This window comes from Blastomyces dermatitidis (genome assembly GCF_000003525.1).
Source record: "Blastomyces dermatitidis ER-3 genomic scaffold supercont1.2, whole genome shotgun sequence".
In the NCBI taxonomy this organism is placed as follows: domain Eukaryota; kingdom Fungi; phylum Ascomycota; class Eurotiomycetes; order Onygenales; family Ajellomycetaceae; genus Blastomyces; species Blastomyces dermatitidis.
The window spans coordinates 4,399,710-4,421,337 of NW_025544775.1; the positions used below are offsets into that span (position 1 = coordinate 4,399,710).

Sequence of the window (21,628 nt, forward strand, 5' to 3'; positions counted from 1 at the left end):
TCTTTCTGAGACTTCCGCTCCTTCCTTCTGTAAAAGTCAATCCCAATAAACAAATAAGCATGTATATATATATATAGAGAGGTGTCCGTCCATCTCCATCTTGAAGAATAAGACAAGATTTATCTTTGTACATGTATAATACATGATCAGCATACACTACAGATGATGTATACTGTAATTTAATAGTATATCTTATTAAGAATAAGATTCTCAGTTCTCTTAAATTCTGCTTCATCTTCAAAAGATATAACACTGATAATTAATCTGAATTATAGATAATAAAGTTCAGTTAACTTATAATTAATCTGATTGATTTCTCTACATTCTTTCTATCTTTGAGAAGATATAATACTGATGATTAATCTGAGTTGTAGATAATGAAGTTCAGTCAACTGATAATTAATCTGATTGACTACTCTATCTTATTATTATTATTATTATTATTCTTCCATTATACTCATATGCAAGCGGAGCTTATGATGAGTCCTTGCGTGATGTTAAATACAGGTCAAGTGTTGATTATACAGGAGGAAATACAGGTGTTGAGACCATGTCAAGATAACAAGAACATAGGAAAATACAAAGGAGTGACAATTAGATACATGCAATAATAACTTCCCAGCCCAGGAACATAGAGTGATTCATTGAAGTGATTTGTACACCTCTGTATTTATTAGAAACCTGAGGTGCTTGAGTTCCGGATTTAATGTATCCCCTGCGGGTTTCGAACCCACGCGCCTTGGTTTCCCACATCAAGGTGCTACCAGGTGGCCGCATTAATCATTCGGCCACCGGGGCACTACTCTATCTTTTTCATCACTGCAGCTGATAATTAATTCAGTTGTGATAGACTCACTCTATACATGTCTGTTACACACTGTAATAAAGCAGGACAGATGACTTACTAGAAGCAGCTTCTGCCAGTCACTTCACTTCACTGAGCTGAATGAGTTCACTGAGAAGTGAGCTTCTTATGAACTTACTCAGAGATCTGACACTGAGCACATCTACTTGCAGATGACAGTGAAGAAATATACTGTCATAATCACAGAGATCTAACAGAAGGCAAATAAATGATATAATAGTATCAAGAATCAAGTTACATTATATAACTATGTTAAGACAGAGGACATTCTTATGAGAGTGTCTGTCAGATATTATAATAATATTAAGATAACTCTTGACTCAGTTTCTATCATGAAATAAAAGAATGTTATTGATTCTTGACTACAGAGTTTCTGTACAGAGGTTATAAAGCATATAAAAGAAAGAGAATTAATAGCTTTAAGCTATATTAAGTTTAATAATCAGAGTCATATCTCTTTTAATAAAGTCACTGTATTAGATACAATTGAAGAGTTGAAGCAACTGAAGTCTCAGCTGACTCAGTGAGAAAGTGAGTTAAATAAGTATAAGTGTCAGCTCAATCAGCAGTAGAAACAGCTGAATAAGTATATCACTCTTATTAATGAGTGTGTTAACAAGCTTCAGAATAATCTTCAGTGTTTAATAAATGAAAGAAGTTAACTAACAGAGATATGAAGCAACTTCTGTATGAAGAAAGCAGTGCTCATCACTCAGAGATAAGAGCAGCAAATGTGAAAATCAGCCCCGGTGGCCGAATGATTAATGCGGTCACCTGGTAGCGCCTTGACGTGGGAAACCAAGGCACATGAGTTCAAAACCCGCAGGGAATACATTAAATCCAGAACTTAAGCACCTCAGATTTCTAATAAATATAGAGATGTACAAATTACTTCAATGAATCACTCTATGTTTCTGAGCTGAGAAGTTATTATCACATGTATTTAATTGTCACTTCTTTATATTTTTCTATGTTCTTATTATCTTAGCGTGATCTCAACACCTGTATTTTTCTTCTGTATAATTAACACTTGATCTGTATTTAATATCACGTAAGAACTCATTATAAGCTTCACTTGTATATAAGTATAATGAAAGAATAATAATAATAATAATAGTGTGAAAATCAACAGCAGTAGAAATAACTGATTCAAGTTAAAGTTAATGATTTTCTCACTGAATTCTTCTGATAACTGAATGTTTTATTTAATAAAGACTTTGAATCACTCTCTAGAGTTCTGCAGACACTCACAATTTCAAGAAAGCTGTATAATACTGAGTGAGATGTATTCAGAGACAGAACTCACTACTCAAACATAATAAGAGATAGATTTAATTTTACATAAGAGACAGATATTTCATACTTTATCTATAACATAGAAGAGAATTGAGTCTGCAGAGAGTAAGTATCTACAGTACTTTTGAAGAAGAAGATCTGTCTCATCTGTGATCATGATAACTTCTCACTAGATAATAGATTTTATTCATTCTCATGACAGATCAGTGATACAGTTCACTACACTGAAGATGATAAATAAGAATATTTAATATGACTGAGAGTGAGTAATGTTATACTGTTTAATCTCATGAAAGTAGATGTAATGATGATCATCAGTTATCTAGAGTTTATTATTATGTAGAAGAGAGAAGATGCAGTACTTCAGATCTTTTCATTATACTTAAAGAGACAGATGTTAGAATAGCATAACAGTCTGTCTACTGAAATGAGAAAGAATATGAGCACTTTTCTTCTCATTATGATCAGTGAGCTGAGGTAAGAATTTCAGCTATCTGAGAAGAAAGTCTGAATAAAAGCTTAAGAACTGTGTTTCTTCTTTAAGAAGTCAGATGAGCTGTCATTGATACTGTATATTTCATAGAAGATTAACTTACTGTGAGCTGTCTCAATCTCTGACTCTATAATAATGAAGAGACTTCTATAAGAAGAGTTGAAGTTAAATCTATCTCTAATCACATCTCTTATTCTCACTGAGTGTCTGAATGACTTCTGAAGAAGAATTAGAGATAATGAGTCAGCTATCTGATACACTTGAACTGATTGAAGAACTCAATTCACTGAATATATACAAGACTTCAGATGATTTGATTAAAATAATGACTGCTGTTCTTATCAGACTCTCTTGACCAGGTCACAGATGAAAACTATTAAGTCATCTATATCTACTACAGACTTTACAGTGACTTCTTCTGTGAGTATTCTCACAGTGAGCAAACTGCTGATTAGATATACAGAGAACAAATCATCAGCATCTGCAGCAGAGTACTATGTGTGCAGAGGCTCTTATTACATCAACTGCTGCTCTAGAAAAGAAGACCTAGTAAATCAAGTTAAATGAAAGAGTAATAGAGAAGAGAATGATAATCTATTACAACTAGATCTTAGTCTAGATTCTGATAGTGAGTTGAAAAAATAGACAATGAGTCAGATGCTGAGAGACCTGCCTCATTCATAGATACTTTCTCAGATAATTATCTGAGTATGTTTAATACTGATATATACACTATCACAGCATGTGATGTTCTTATAAGTAATTGAGAATATATTAGCAGACTGCAGTACTTACTCTATATCTTTCTTATCATTCTCATTAATACTCTCTAAGATGATCTCTCAGTTTGCATTGATACAGATGTGAGTATATCACTTATTAATACAGTGATAGCAAGCTTATTCTTCTCTCAATATCAGTCAGCTGCTCTGTCACATAACTGATATGTGTGCATTTAAGAAGTTAATTTAAATACAAATGAATCAAATCTATTCATATCAACAGCTCTCACTCTAAAGACAGATGATAAGGCTCTTTTTCATCTGAAGAGTGAATTTCATCTGATGTGATATCTCAGGTGTAATATGATTATAGTAAATGATATATTATCATCAATAAGAGTTATCATCAATGTTCATGATAAGTGTATTATATTTCATAGAAAATATACTATAAATGTCAAGATTATCAGAGACACTATCTATGTGAGTAGAAATTCTCTCTCATTATAAAAGTAAGAAAGAATCATCATCTGCTCTGTGAATATCAATGTTATTAATAATAATTCAATTGAAAAGTCACTTCTGTTTTCTATCTTATATATAGAATTATTTCTATTGACAGACACAGAAGATCATGACAATTCTCTTCAGATTTCTATGATGAATGTCCTCACTGAGTGAGTTAAAGCACAGATATCAGATCACTGAGCAGCAGACAATTATAAAGCAATTCAGAAGATTATTGATCAACATCACAAACTTTCTAATCTTAATCTGAGATTATTTTTAAACAATGTGAAGATGCTGCTACAGTTCATTAATAAAGATGATTTTTTCAGACTGAAGCAGCAATCATACTCTCTCTTACAGAGAGATTGAGAAGCAGTTAATCAAATCTTGAACTTACTTATTTAAAATGAGAGAATTGAGAGAGTTCTTCTTGAGATCAAGAATTCTATTACTTCTCCCACATTCATGATCTGATATAAAGAGAAATCATATATAATTGTGAACTTATAGAAGATTAATCTATAATTGCTTTCAAATGTATATTCTTTACTGATATAGCAGAATGTTCTGCAGTTGTTGAGCAGTTTCATAGTATTTTCATTAATGAATATTTATCAAGGCTTCTTTCAACAGCTTATAGAAGATTCTGATCACTTTAAAATCATCTTTATCATACTGTACTGAGAGCTCAAACACTTTACAGTTGCTACAATGAAATTGACAACCTCATTCAGATTCTTTCAGTAATGTATGAAAGAGATACTGGTATAATTCTTATAATAATTCATCTTGATCTATGTTGATGATATCATTATCTTCTCATATTCACTAAATAATCATCTTCATCACATGCAGACAGTATTCATCACTCTTAAGATGTCTGAAGTGATAATACTCTTATTCAAATGTCATTTCATCTACTTCTCTATGTATTTACTGAGTTATCATGTTAACTGACTGAGAATATTCACTCAGAAGAAGAAGATAGCTGCTATTATAAATCTAGTCTTCTCTATAACTCTCAGAGAGCTGAAGAGAGTTATCAGCCTCTTCAACTACTACTGTGACTTCATGAATTTCTACACAGATAAGATAGAAGCACTGAAAACACTTAAAATCAGAATACTGTGTAACAGCCTCTGAACAGGTCAGAAAAGAGTATTGTATACAGCAAGAATCAAATTGATTAAGTTTGAAGTATTTTCACAATTTCAAGCTCTACTCACAGAGGCTTAACTTTCCTTCAATACTGTTAAACAGGTCTTAATGAATGCTCTCATGAGAGCATACTCTGACTTCAAGTAACTGTTCATTATGTACATGAATTCTAGCAAACAGTGTGAGATAGAGATCACACTTAGACTGACCGTGTGACCGTGTCTGAGACCAGGACCAGATTTTTTGATAGTTTCATTACTAATTCGACTGATTCCATTACACAGTTTTAACATTAGATAGTAGTCTCATACTGTTTCAGTGAGACTTACTGTCTACTCTTATCACATTTTTCAAATAAGATCATGATTTCCACTTCTCAATTTAAATTATTTTTATTGCTTTAAATGACTTTAAATCTCATTTGAGCATTACCAAAAAGTGTTACTTTTTAAAAAATTAAAAATAGTCTAAAAAAAACCTTAAAATATCTAAAAATAGTAACTTTATGCCAAGAAGGAAACTAAATGAGATTAAATGAGACTACTTTCTCATTTTTTTCAAGTCATGGTTTCATTTTAAGATCTGATATATAGTCACTTTACATGTTTTTTTAATAGTCAGTCCCAGCGGGATTCACGCCAAGAAATGTATGGAATCAGATCAAATGAAATCAAACGTGAAATTCATGGTCCCGGCGGTCAGTCTAATCACACTGCATCAGATGAGTACTGATGAGATTGAGAGACTTATTCTATTTCTATTACAATGATTGAACTCAGCAGAGAGATGATATTGAGTAACTGAATTAGAGTGCTTAGAATTGATATAAGCTCTGAAAAAGCTTTCTCAATATCTTAACAGTAAATTCATTATTGTGACTAATTATATTACACTCATATTCACTCTTCAGTTATCTATCACAGATTATTAAAGCAATTAATTGATGAATTGAGTTCTGATCCTTAGTATATATATTTCACATATGAAAATCTGCTATTGCAAAGACACTTCACATCATAATATTAATACTCTCTTCTGATTATACACTCTCACAGACAATTCTGAAGAGATTTCTTAAGATAATTAAGAAAAGATATGTTAAGCACTCACTCAGCAAGCTGATGAAATCAAGAATGAGTTCATCACTGCTGTATTCAATGTAGACATCACTCTCTCAAATAATATCAAAGATTAATTGTGTAAGAACCTATCAGCTGATTCAGTCTTGGAAAAGATTTATTATAAAGTGATGTGAGAGAGAAAATATCATTCATTCACACTTTAAGATAATCTTCTGTTCTTTGTCAATTACTGTCTCTGTATTACACACATCTTAGTAGAAGATCTCATCTGCATGTGTTACAATGCTGCTGAACATCTGAGTCTTCATTGAACAGAAGATATTATATGCTGATTCTTCTTCTTATCTCATACTTGTAAACAGATTCTCAATTGCACCTCATGTTGTCTCAATTATTAACTGTCTAAGCTATCAAATCACTCTCAGTGAGAGAAATCACATCTTATCTCATCTCTGAAAGAATCATTTAAGATTCTGTCAATTGATTTCATTACTGAATTACTGATAAGTGACAGCTGCAACACAATACTGACAGTCACAGATAAATTCTTAAAAGCTGTCATTCTGATCACTGAGTAAGAGAAATGAGATGCTCTGTGATAAATAAAAGAGTTCTATAGAGAAGTAGTCTGTCACTGATAGCTTCTACTGATCATTATCTCAGATAGAGATTTCAAATTCACATTGCAATTTTAAAAGAGCATTCTTTAACAGATGAGAATCAAGAGCTGAATAATAACTATCTACAATTCTTATTCAAATGATCAGAGTGAGTGAATCAATCTCACTATTAAAATCATCTTATGAGTGCTTCTCATAGACAAGTATGAATCATTTTGAAGAGCTCTACTTAATCAGATGAAAAGAGCTCTGAACTCAGTAGCTGCTCACTCAGTGATAGTCTTCTTATTTAAATTACTCACAGAAGTCAAGCTGAGATGACTGCTGATAAGAGATAAAGACGCTCTGACAGATGCAGTTGAATTCATCATGATCTGTGACACTGTACAGCAGAATACTCTAGATTTATACACTCTTATAAAGATTAAAATGATGAAATCCTTCAACTGCTCTTATACTCAATCAGTTTTTAAGATAAGTGACTTTGTCTTTCTTAATCTGGTCTGTAAGAATGAGAAAGAATATACTGTTTGAGAATCTTCAAAGATCTTGTCTCTGTGAACTGATCTGTTTAAGATTATTATAAAAGTCTCTGATATTATCTTCTATCTACTACTTTCTCTCAAGTGATGCATGCATTCTGTCATTTCTGTTATTCATTTGAAAAAAACACTTCTACATTCTGCAGATCTTGAACATTCACTCTCAGAGTCAGTTATTGTGACTAATCAGTCTCAATTTGAAATTGAAAAGATTATCAGTAAATACACAGAGAGAGAAAAAACATATCTTCAGATTAAGTGCAGAGAATATGAAGATCTGATCTGAGAACCTCTTAACATAATTACAGAGAATACTTCAGATCTTGTCAAAGTCTTTATAATCAAGAGGCCTCACGGGTGATCATATCAAGTCTAAGAGAGACAGATAAGAAAGAGAATATCATGAGTAAAAGTAATAAGAAAAAAGAGAGAAAGAAGAAAAGAAAAGAAAATTCATTATCATTATTTTTAACTACTGACTGCAGAAGAAAAAGAAAAAAGAAGAAAATAGAATAAAGAAAAGTAAAATCAGAGATCTTCTATCTGTTACATTCACTTCAAGTCTCTTATCAATCATTCTTAAGCTTATATTACAGCTTCATCTTCTGTTTAGTAAGATATGTGTCTCAGAATGCAATGTTCACTAACAGACTATTATTCATAAGATTGCTAAAGTGTGTCTCACTAGACAGCTTGAAGAAATGATTGTTATTAATAATATTATTTACAGCTGAGATTATATTAGTAAATTCTCTGATCTTATCTAACTTCTTCTTAGCAGTCTGTACAGTGTTCAGATTATATTTATCAAGATTAGATGATTATTTTAACATCTTCAGATTCTGTGTCATACAGTTGATAGTCTGACTCTTAGAAGATAAAATTGATAACTGCTGTTTATTACTTATCTTGATATTCTTAATCACTCTGACAGGAGTTGAACTAGCATCTCTCTCACTAATTTAAACATACTTGATAGATTTCAGAGCAACTGAATTCAAGGTCTTTCATTTCAAGAGAGTAAGTGTCTTCTCAGTAGAGATAAAGATTAAATTGTTTTCATCTGTATCACTATCTTTGATAGTGTTATCTCTGTCTGCACTCACAGTCTTCTTAAATCTCAGCACACTTTCTTTAAACAGTAGATTGTTAGTGTTTTTTTCAAATCTGTATCAGCTATAATAATTTAAAGAACAGTGAGTATTCTTATTATCTCACTAACAGTTGATATAAGCATTATGTCTCTGCTAAGTCTGATTATTATCTGAAGAAGTAATCATACACTCTTTAAATCACTCATAACTTACTGTATAAGACTGATAAGATGTGAGAACTACTTCTCTATGAGTTTGAAGAATAACAACATTCTGATTGACTGAATCTTTGAGATTAACTGTTCTTAGAATAATTAAGTTATTATTTATTATTCATCACTGTAACTTTTATAATACAGATATTTATTCTAGCTACTTAATCAATCACTGACTGAGTAGAATAAAAAATTCATGATTTATAAATAATATTTTCTCACTGTGTTCTGTGAGTCTTTTAATAATTGATACAGTATCTGTAAGATCTTCTACAGTTGAATTCTGTATTATCAATATACTTAGCCAGGCTGACTTCTCATTCTTCTGAAAGTGTAGATCAGTTTTATCATTATAATACAGATAGTGTATATAAGTTATATCTCACAGTTAAGATATCTGATTATCTTTAATAACTCTCTTTCATTCTATTCTTCTCAGTATATTATTCTTTAATATACTATATTACTTCTGACTATCTCTTTATCACTATTTATCTGCTTCAGTCAGCTCTGATTTCTCTTTATCTTTCTTCTTATAAATATCTTTTATCACTGACTTCACTTTCACTTCTATCTGAGCTACTGACTTTATCTTGTCTTCAGTTACTATCTTCACATCTATATCTCTGTCAGAGAACTCACATGTATTTAAAGACTATAACTTCTTCAGCTTAGTAAATAATGTAATAAACTTTCATTTAAATCTCTCTACAGTTATATCTGAATCTTTTGAGCTTCTGTTCTCAGATTTCTTCACTGACTCATTTATAGCTTTCTAATCATATAATCTAGTCAACTGATGACAAGATATAACTGTCTTTTTCTCATCACTTCTTGCAACTATTTTAGACATTGAAGAATGAGATTCTGACTCTTCAATTTCATTTATCTTCTCTGCAGTCTCAAGAAGAGTATTATACTCTTTCTGACTCAATAACTGAAATAATCTTTTTAATACTCTTCTTATATTATCTCTGTCAAGATAATCAATCTGATCAATTACTTCTCTTATATCTAATATTCTGAATATCTTTCTTGAACTCATTACTGTAAGTTCTCTAGATTTCAATGAAAAATTTTTTATAATAATAAGAATGATGATGAAAAGATAATAAGAAAGTGAAAAAAAAATAAGAAGAGAGAGATAACTGATTATATTATATACTTATAAATTATTCACTTACATCACTCTTAGTCTTCTGACAGAAGATCTGTCTCTTTATTATTCTTAATTTTCTTATTCTCTTTTATATGTATTCACTCTGAATTTTACAGTTCTTCATCTTTCATCTATTTATTCATTCTTATAACTTCTATTATCTTGTTGTCTCAGACTCTTTATCTCATTCATAGTTATTATTTCATTATTATCTTATTATATCTGTATAATATCTGTGAAAGACAAAGATTCTCTATGATATCTATTGTCTTATTGTCTCAGACTCTTTATTATTATGTTATTATTATCTCATTGTTTCAATTCCTTTCTTTATCTATTTCTTATATAAGAAGAATATTAATCTGTATCTGAAAAATGCCTAGCTCATTTCTTATTAGATTTAGCTTTTTTTTCTGTCATCTCATTTTCAGGCATCTGTCTCTTTTCAGACAGAGAGACTGTGATATTCACTCTTACTACTTCTCAGAGCTTTCACTTCTTTCTTTTTAAGACTTCTGCTTCTTTTTGAGACTTCTGTCTCTTTCTTTCTGAGGCTTTTATCTCTTTCTTTCTGAGACTGTCACTTCTTTCTGAGACTTTCATCTCTTTCTTTCTGAGACTTCTGCCTCTTTCTTTCTGAGGCTTCCGCTTCTTCCTTCTGTAAAAGTCAATCACAATAAACAAACAAGTATGTATATATATATATATAGAGGCGTCCGCTCATCTCCATCTTGAAGAATAAGACAAGATTTACCTTTTTACATGTATAATACGTGATCAGTATACACTACAGATGATGTATACTGCAGTGATTGTATTAGAAATTTTCAAAGTTTTTAGAACTGTGTTTGAAATTTCAAGTTTGAACTTAATCATCTTCTGTAGTTGTCTAGTCTGAGTATGAAGAATTAACAGAACTTCTTTATTTATCTCACTCAGACACTGCTTTTCAAGAATCTTGCTTACTTTTTCAAGTTTCTGTATTTTAAGAACTTGTTATTTCTCTATTTCTTCTTTCTTTCTTCTCTTTAGAATTTCAATGTCAGAAATAGCATTTGAGAAAGCATCTTTTTTCATATTAACTGAGTGTATTTTTGAACTCATTGTTCTTACTCAATGAAAAGTTGATCAGACTGATTCAATTGAGATATTTATTGAACTCTTTTAAATTGAAAAGTTGATCAGACTGTTTCAAAAGAAGAATAAAAGACTTTTATGTATAAAACACCTGATTTTTTTCACACTAGTTCAGTAACTAGGTTAGATTTTTGAAGAGAATCTAATAAACTAAAATTGATTTTTAAGATAAATCAATAAAATCTTTACAATCTCTTTCTTGAAATACAGTGAGAAAAAGTATGATATCAATTAATAATAAATCAGATAATATGAAAGTTTTTAAGAGAAAAACTGATAAAAAATAAATCAATTTTTTACAGAGAAATTGATTAAAACTATTCAATTTTATTCTAAATCATTCAATTCTTCTCACACAACAAGTGTGCATCTCAAATCAGTTAATAAAGAGTGTAAAAAAGAATTAAGTATTAATAAAAGCTCTTCAGTGACTGAAAAAGTAATTCTTACTTAAAAGAATATAAAATTATAATAGAAAACAGCTCTGTTTTTAATTCTTTGTAAGAATATTATGTAAAATTCAGAGAAAAACAACTTAGTTTTTCAAGAGAAGTAAAAAACTATTTCTAAGATCTTTTTTTTATAATAACTGCTGCAGAAGAATGAGATAGAAACTGCTAAGATATATACTACTATATACTCTCTATCAAGACTTTTTCTCTTCAGAGTCTTGATATTATAGAGAATATAAGTCTGTTTCTATATAATAATATAAATATTATTAGTAAGATGTAGAGAAACTGGTTATTTATATCTTAAAATAGAAGACTTTGTCAATGATTATATTAATACAGAGTTAATTCTCAAATTCAATAGAAATCTAGTATTACTGTTCTTAATCTCTTACAGAATCTATTGAATATTGAGATATTAAAACTAAATTTAATATATCTCACTATGCAGAAATCAAAGGCTCAGTCAGATCTTAAGATATACTGAATTTATAGCTATTAACATGCTGTTAACTTGTTCTGTTGACTCATTGTCTACTGATTATGTATTAAATACTGTTACTGAGGTATCTTTTTATATTATTCTGCCAGGAATGGGCCAGATTGAGAGAAGTGATACAAGGGTGAGACTTGGCGTTGATGTCTAGATACACTGAAGACAGACTGTGAAGATTGCACTTCAGAAGTGTCTGTTGATTATATGCTTGATATTATTGCTGAGGTATCTTTTTGTATTTTTCTGCTGGGGATGGGCCAGATTGAGAAGAGCGGTACAAGGGTGGGACTTGGTGTTGGTGTTTTGAAACATCAAAGATGGACAGGGTTTTCGCGGAGATTGCTCCTCAGATATCTCCACAATTACAGATTGGGGATCTTCCAAAATTGAGAAGATTGGTGCATATGGCTAGGTCTCTTCACCTTACAATTTGTATGGCAATTTGGCCCGGGGTTGTGGTGTGGTAGGGGAGAACGGGGGATAATCCCACACAGGAGTTTCAAACAACGTCTGGTTCACGTTTGGCTGGATAACTCCACCACCACACGGGGTATGCGGTCGGCGATGGGGTCAAAATGCTCGTATGATCGAGGGCTTTTCGATGGCATATCAGCTATCTATTACTATTGTAATTTCAACATTACTCAGAGTCACTGTAACACTGTATCTGTACTTGTATTTAAGAGTTCTCTTATATTATCATTAGACATAGATATCATTTATCAGAATTGAAAGAAGTGTAATTATATAAATATTTCATATATTTAAAATATTAGAACTCTCAGATCTTTTACTAACATTCTTCTTATAAAAGCTTATTATAAGATCAGAGTGACTGATAAGTAAGCTTCTATCTACAGACTCAGTATTCACTTAACTGATTGTTTATTTCTCTATTTCTTACATATTGTAATTTATTACATGTTCAGATATCTTCTCAATGAATAATTATTTCTAATAAGAAGATAATGAACATTTTTCAAGTGTAAGAGATCTACACTAAATAGATCAGTATTAATATATAGATCTTATATAACAAGAGTGAAAAACATTAGAGAAGGAAAAAAGAGAAAGTGCAGGAATCAGTGATCAGAGTGGATATTTATACATGTACACAGTGAAGCTTCAGGGCAGAAAAGTAGGAATTCTGAAGTGAAAGAATAGGAATTCTGTGAGTTTTTCGGCCGAGGATCGGCGACCGAGAATCGGAGCTTTCGGCAGGAATCTATGGAGTGTAATGGAATAGTCTATATGATTGATCGGGCGCAGCCCGCCACACAATCATATCACATAATGAGGTCTGCAAGATCTCATCTTCTATTCTAATCGGGTTTTGAAAGCATCTAACATATTCCTTCACTTCACTTCACAAATTAAATTATTAAAATATTGAAATATATATATTAAACGTAAATAGTTTGAAATAAAGAAGTAGAAGATTAAAGATCTTTATAACTTATTTTGAAACTGTTATATTTTTTCAGTTGTTTTTATATCTATACTTGATTTGAAGAGGATATTTATATTTAGTATGACTTAGTTTATATGCCTACAGCATAGGGAAGTTAAAATAGAAACCCCTGCTACTCCCCTCTTCAAATACAAAAGAAAAACCGAGGCGGGAACCATCGCGGGAAGAATTCACTGGAACTTGTTTTAAGGGCTATAAACGGGACTGAGTTACGGTAAATGGTCAGAGAAAAGTGGCCGTCAAAGTTTGCGATTCTGAGATACGCATAATGCACGGCTAGAATAATAAATTCCCCTTCCTTCAATTTCTGATACGTATGGTATCTATGATATCAACCATGCGATAAAATCAGGGTAATCGATGAAACAATTCGTAAGGATTATGAGCCCCTGATTTTGTTATTTTCCAAGCTCCCCAAGCATGATATTTCGATCGGAGGAGCCAGAAACAACTGCAGCAGGAAAATGTATATTAGCAGACCACCGGGTCCCTTTGATGACAAAAGAAAAAAAAAAAAAAGGGGGGGGGGGGCAGTTTGTTCGACATATCAAATTCACTGTGTTGGACTTACTTATAGGCTCATCACTAGGCGAAAATCGTACATCATTCACGGTACCTTTATGGCCGGGCAGCTTATACAGCAACTTGCCAGACTTCACATCCCACACAACAACACTTCTATCACCGCTGCCAGCCGCAATCCTCTCCCCTGTCGGATTCCAACTAGCCCGGATCAGATTCTTCTCCAACCCAATCGGCGCGCCATCAAATGTCTTGATATGTCTATTCACGGGCGCCGCAGGTCGGATATCCCACGTGCGCACGGTCGAATCATGAGAATTGGAGAGCAGCATCTGAGAATCCGGCGCGATATTCAGCGACGAAATCGTATCCGTGTGACCCACCATGGAGTATATGATGGAGGGTTTTCGTATGTCCCAAACATGAATGTCATTATCGATGCCGCCGCTGTATATCTCGTTGCTGGCGTCTGCCAGCGCGACGGCCGTGACGGGCATCTCAGACTCTAGGAAGTGAACGGCTTCCCTTTGCCGCAGGTCCCATACTCCCACACACCCGTCGTCGCTGCCGCTTATTACCAGGTCCAGGCCCCTCCTGCAGACGTCGAGGCAATTGATGATATTCTCGTGTCCCTTGAATTGGCGTATTCTTTGGCCTGATTTGGCATCCCACCTGGCAAGGGTCACGTCTGCGGAGGCCGAGAAAATGTTTTCTGAATCTCGCGACCACTGTAGATCTAGAACTGCGCCCTTATGTCCGGTTAATACGCCGTAGTTTTCGCATTGTCCGTACGTTCGCCATAACACTGTAATGCCCCTCCCCGGGAAGGTCCATAGTTAGTCCTCTCCGTTATATAATCGAACTAAACATTGGCGAATACTGCGAGAGAGAGAGAGAGAGTAACGTACTTATCGACCTATCCATTGAACCGGACGCAATATTCTGACCAGTCGGATCAAACCTCGTAGCAAAAATCTCTCCAGAGTGTCCTATCCAAGATACCAAATGTCACTACCATAAACTGGCATTGAAATATAACCATGCTCGGCCTCCCCTACCACCTCAGAAACGCACCTGTAAGTTCCATGATCGGCGCTTCGAGACCACTCGTTCGCGGGATCTGTACCAAAGCAACAGCGAAGCATACCCATCAGCCCATCAAATTCTTCTCCAAGCTCAAATTCCCAGTATCCTCATTCTCGTCCGTCTTCTTTTTCTATGATCTCGTTCTGGGGAGGTCAAATGGCCTTTTTTTTTTTTTTTTTTTTTCTGGTTAAAAACGTACCGCATGTATAAAAGCTGCGGAGCTATTTACAACCGCAACTGCACTCCCGCCCCCACTCCCGTGCCCCAGATTCGAATCTGACCGCAGCCTTTTGACCAGCTGGGTCGATCCAAAGGCATCCTGCGCAGGACGCTTTTCCGCGGACATCATTGTCTGCTTATTCTTCTGCCGCAGCGATTCGTGTTGTTTGCAGAGTGTAGTTAGGGGGAGGGTCAGGGAAAGGTAAACTCGCTCGGATGCTGAATTGAAGGAATTTTAAGATTCAATCTAGATAAAACAAAGTAAAACAAAAAGTCGATACAATTGTCTTTTTTTGAGGAGTGCGGAAATAATGTTTTTTGTTGATTTCGAGTGCTCTGTATCCTTTCAAGTTTGGAGAGTTTGCCGAGCGCTTATTTAACGGCAACCGGTTGCTGACCTGGCGGTTTGCGGCGAAGTGAAAGCTGTTGGTGATTAGTTAACTTGCGTAGATAGATTACACACACACAACATAACAACGTTACAGGAAGCAGAAAACTTGACCTCGCTAAGTGCGCCACTTGACCCTCGTTATGTAAGCTGACCTCGCAAATGTGGCCCGTGCCACTACCTGACCTCGCTCAATACATCTTTTCTTGTAATTTGAAACCACTCAATTATTTATCATCAATTCTACAATCAATTCAAAATCAATTTTAAAATCAATTTAAAATCAATTTTAATACTGAAATTATTCTTGAATTTAATAATAAAGTAAGTATTTATATAATTTTATACTGAATTGGTTATTAATTGATTTTCAATCAATTGTGTGGTCGGGCTGCGCCGATCAATCATATAGACTATTCCATTACACTCCATAGATTCTTCCATTCCCGATCGCCGATCCGCGGCCGCTACGAACGCGCGTAGTGTACACTCCGATTCTCGGCCATTCCTGATCGCCGATCCTCGGCCGCTACGAATGTGTGTAGCATACACTCCGATTCTCAGCTCCACCGCGTACACCACCACATACGCGTATAAATATCCACCTCAATTGCTGATTCTCACACTTTCTCTTTCTTTCCTTCTCTAACATTTTTATCTTTGTTATATAAGACCTATCAATATTATATCAATCTATTCAGCATAGACCTCTTACACTATAAAAACATTCATTGTCTTCTTATTAGAAAACAATTATTCATGCATTATCTTCTTATTAGAAATGATTATTTATCAAGAGATATTTAAATGTGTAACAATACATAAGAAATAGAGAAACAGTCACACAGTTAAGCAGATACTGAGTCTTCAAATAGAAGCTTACTTATCAGTCACTCTGACTCTGTAATAAGATCTTATAAGAGAATGTCAGTGAAAGACTCAAGAGTTCTAACACTCAGATGTATAAGAATATAATTACACTTCTTCAGATTTCATAGATATTATACATTTAATAATTGATATAATCATATCTAACAATAATATAAAACTCTTAAACATGAGTATAGACACAGTGTCACAGTGACTCTGAGTAATATTGAAACTATAATAATAATAAATAGCTGATATGCATGCAACTCAATAACATCAATATAAAGAGATTTAATAATTATTATAATAAGAAACTTATGCAATTTCAGCATCTACAGAATTGAATATAAAAGTACTAAAAGAACACTTAGATACTCTTATATATTTCAATACTTCTGATCTCACTCTCTACTTATTATAAAGAATGAAAATGCTTACAAAACTGAGTATAGATAAAGATTTCATTAATTCATTAATTAATCAAGATTAGTATATCAATGAATGATTGAAGAATCATATAAAACAGAAGTTTCATTTATGAATAAAAGTATGTGAATCAGTGTTATAAACATCTGATAATATTATGAAACATCTTAATATTCTGTTCTGAGACACTATTATATAATAGAAAGTATTAAATTAATTACAGAGTATCTGACAGAGAAACACTTTTCTTATAATATTTATCTCTGACTTCAATATCAAGATTCTAGAAGCAGGTGATCAGTCTTGAGAGAATTGAATGAAGATTAGCATACTTAAGAAGACATTAACTTTCAAACTCTTACAGGTTTTTATAAGCATAGACAAAGACTTAACTTATGAAGACTTCTATATACAGCTTCAGACAATGAATGATCATCTTATCAAGCTCAAGAATATACAGAACAGTGATAGAAGATATTACATCTCAGTAACTTATACATCTGTACTGAGAAATAATAATAATACAGATGTCATGAATTGAGTAGACTTAAATATCTATATATAAGCAAGAGTTTCTGCTATCTGAACAGGCTTCTGAGTCTCTGAAATCACTTCTGAAGAAGTCACTGATCAACATTAATGTAGAGTATGCATTAACTGTAATTAATCAGAACATATTGCTTTCAACTGCTGATTAATCTATGTATCTTCTCATTTAAAGAATGAATCAGTGCCTGTTCACATCAATTACATTACATTAGAGAAAGATTCAGAGAATAACTATAAGAATACTCTGATAAAATAGAAAAAAGATTAACTTCTGTTTAAATTCATAAACAGAAGCTTGAAGAGATCAGATGACAACAATTTAAAGAGAGAATAATAATAAATACAATTCTTATATCTACTGTGATTAATAACATATATAATATGAAGATCATAATAGACAGTGATCTATATCACTATACAATGATAAAATCTTCAGTCATGACTCATAAGACATTATAATCTTCAGTATATTTCTCTATCAAAACCCTGACTTCTTGCAGAATTTAATGATTCAAAAGACATTTGTACCTGTTACATAATGAAGCTGATTATAGATGTAGAAGAACATCAATATGAAGATGTCTATATATATAAAGTTAATAATCTTTATTATAATCTTATATTAGAACTTATCTGACTATCTGAATAAAACATCTTGTTAAATACTCAAAATAGAAGCTTGATATTCTCTAACAATAATAGAGTTTACAAAGATGACATTCACAAGATCATGAATCTGACACAGATCTCTGTCAACACATATAAAATACTCTGAAAAAGAAGTCATTATCAAAATTACTGACAGAGTCATCAATAGTAAGATTATATATCAATCTATTTCATCAGTCTGATCAATATTAAAAAGACTCTAGAAAAGTTATCTCATGTTATAATAACAGATTCTCATATAAAACTTCCTCAATAATATTATGAATATCTAGATATCTTTTAATAAGATAATATTATAAATATATCTCTCTTACAAGATTCTGAAGTAAATCACAGTATCAAGTTAGAGAAAAAGAATGATAAGAACTCTGAACTATTATAAGACTCTCTTTATAACATGTTCTGAAATGAACTTCTTCTTCTTCAAAAGATACTCAATGATCTGTTAAATAAAGAATTTATATATATTAGTAACTCTTTCACTGCAGCCTCTATTCTCTTTGCAAAGAAATCAGATAAAGAACTCTGATTCTGTGTAAACTATCAAGATCTGAATAGATTGACAAAGAAAGATCAATATCTCTTATCTCTTATTAATGAAACTCTAGCACAGATCAGATAAGCTTAATAGTTTATAAAACTAGATATCATCACTGCATTTCATAAGATTCATATTATCAAAAAAGATGAATGACTTACAGTATTCTGAACATGTTATAGTCTCTTTGAATAAATAGTCACACTCTTTGAACTGACTAACATCTTCAGTACATTTCAGAAGTATATCAACTAAGTACTCTGAGATTTTCTTGATAAGTTTGTATCTACTTATCTAGATAACATTCTCATCTTCACTAATAAATTCAGAAAAGAATATCAAGAACATGTATAAAAAGTATTATAACAGCTACAAGAAGCAGAACTACTGATAGATATTGATAAGTGTGATTTTAAAGTCAAGAGTACTAAGTATCTGAGTTTTATTATAGAAGCTGACAAGGGAATTCAAATGAATTCTGAGAAAGTCTCTGTCATTCTTGAATGAGAAGCTCTGTATACTGTGAAAGATGTACAAAGCTTCATCAGATTTACTAACTTCTATCAGTGATTTATACAAAACTTCTCAGATATCATGAGATCACTTACAGATCTCACTAAGAAAGACTCAGTATTTTAATAATCAATAAATACTGAAGCTGTATTTATATAAATGAAGAAGATATTCATTAATACTTCTCTGCTGATAATCTTTGATTCTGATTATAAGACAGTTATTAAAGCTGATTTCTCTGACTATATAACAGAAGAAGTGATATTATAATATAATAATGAAGATGTTCTACAATCATGTATCTTCATGTCTAAGAAACTGAGTTCTACTGAATGCAATTATGAGATCTATAATAAGAAACTTCTTATAATTATACACTGTTTAGAAGAATGAGACTCTGAACTCTGAAGTATCTCTGAGTTTGAGATAGTCACAGATTATAAAAATCTCAAATACTTTATAACTATCTGTAAACTTACTGAATAATAGATATAATAATCTGAGTTCTTAAGCTGCTTTTATTTTATAATACACTACTGTTCTGACAGTCAGAACTTGATGACAGATGCTCTCTTATAATAAGAGTAAGATATATCATTCAATGTAACAGATACTTACTGAATGAACTGAGAGCACTAACTCTTAAATCTGAAGATACTAGTTAATTAAGATGAAACAGCTCACAGCACTATATATGCTTCTTCAATTAGAACTGTCACTGATATCTTAACTTCTTCTGAATCTATATTAGATGAGCTATAATATACAGCAGCTCAAACTGATAAACTTCTTTAAGCACTCACTGAAGTAGTATGATAAGAAGTACTCTGATTTCTCTCAGAATTACAAGTAAGAATTAACATCTCAGAATATTTAATTAATGATAATAATACTTTATGATTCTGTGATAACACTGAGTCTCTCACTCTGAATTCTTACACATTCAGATAATGCAGAGATGCATGATTGTATATAACTGATCATTCAGACTGTGAATAACTGATAGAATGATCTTCTGAAATTCTATAATCTGAATATTAACAGGATCAGATACTTTATCTGAAACTGCAATTACTGTTCTCTATATCTCATGAAAGAATTATAGAAAAGATCTACTGAAATCACTTAATATTTCTGATAGAATCTGATAAGATGTGATAATTAACTTCACTATCAATCTATCTGAGAGTAAGAGTTATAGAAACATTCTGATTATCATGAATCAATTGAGTAAGAGTGTAATATTGAAATCTTGTAATAAGATGAATACTGAATAAGTGACTGAAGTCTTTCTACAGAGCTCATTCTATCAGATATATGAATTACTGAGATTCATAGTATCAGATCAGAGTCATTAATTTGTGAGTACTCTCTGAACTAGAATCTGTCAAGTTCTCAAGATTACACACTGTCTATTAACTATCTATCACTTTAAGACTGATGATGCATCAGAACAGATAATTCAGACTGTAAAGAATTATCTTTATAAGTTCTATAATTATTTATAAGATGATTGACATGATCTTCTTCTATATACAGAGATCACTATCAACAGTCAAGATGCTGTTTCAACAGATATAAGTCTGTTCTTTCTTACATATAAATATTATATGAAAGTGTTGAATCTTCTAGAGATTATACAGTTTATACTGAATCTCTGCAGTTTAATTCAGATCACTGATAATATAGTAATAAAGCTCTGAGATGTCTGTGATTGAGCAGAGGTCTTTATAATAACTGTAAAATAAGATTAAGAAGATTAAATTAATATTCATCAAGACTCTATTAAACAATATAAAATAGAAGATCTGATATGATTAAATCTTAAGAATATATAAATCACACATTCATTCTGTATACTAGATTACTGCCATGTCAGGTATAAAGTAATAGAAGTTCTAGATAGTTACAACTATTGTCTTAACACATTATCAGAGATTTATAATGTATTTCACATGAGCTTGCTCTGCTGTGCTGTCACTGATCTGTTTTCTTCTCAGCTGATATCTAACTGACAGCTGTCAGACATTATAGAAGAAGATAATAAGCTTGAGTAAGAGATTGAAGATATTCTTGATAAGAGATCTCACAGCTGCAGCTGATAATATCTTGTGAAATAGATCAGCTATAATTAACTGATCTGAACTCTGAGTTCTGTGTTATCTGAAACAGCAGTTCTTGTGCCCTGGTGACCGAATGGTTAATGCGGCCACCTGGTAGTGCCTTGGTGTGGGAAACCAAGGTGTGTGGGTTCGAAACCCGCAGGGGATACATTAAATCCAGAACTCAAGCACCTCAGGTTTCTAATAAATACAGAGGTGTACAAATCACTTCAATAAATCACTCTATGTTTCTGAGCTGGGAAGTTATTATCGCATGTATCTAATTGTCACTTCTTTGTATTTCCTATGTTCTTGTTATCTTGGCGTGGTCTCAACACCTGTATTTCCTTCTGTATAACCAACACTTGGCCTGTATTTAATATCATGCAAGGACTCATCATAAGCTCCGCTTGCATATGAGTATAATGGAAGAA

At 32.3% G+C, this 21,628-nt stretch overlaps 1 protein-coding gene and 1 pseudogene across 2 annotated transcripts; both read right to left on the reverse strand.

Moving 5' to 3' along the window:
* Positions 1 to 709: 709 nt before the first annotated feature.
* Positions 710 to 798, reverse strand: BDCG_16459 (annotated as a pseudogene). Its single transcript has one exon. The product of its transcript is annotated as a tRNA-OTHER (tRNA).
* Positions 799 to 13,287: 12,489 nt separating this feature from the next.
* On the reverse strand, positions 13,288 to 15,525 carry BDCG_01881 (U5 snRNP complex subunit). Its single transcript, XM_045417427.1, has 5 exons — positions 15,120 to 15,525; positions 14,909 to 14,954; positions 14,743 to 14,823; positions 13,884 to 14,639; positions 13,288 to 13,763 (listed from the first exon to the last, which is right to left on the reverse strand). The coding sequence occupies exons 1-5, from the start codon at positions 15,267 to 15,269 to the stop codon at positions 13,711 to 13,713; spliced, it is 1,086 nt and encodes a 361-aa protein (XP_045274241.1). The 5' UTR covers positions 15,270 to 15,525; the 3' UTR covers positions 13,288 to 13,710.
* Positions 15,526 to 21,628: the final 6,103 nt, after the last annotated feature.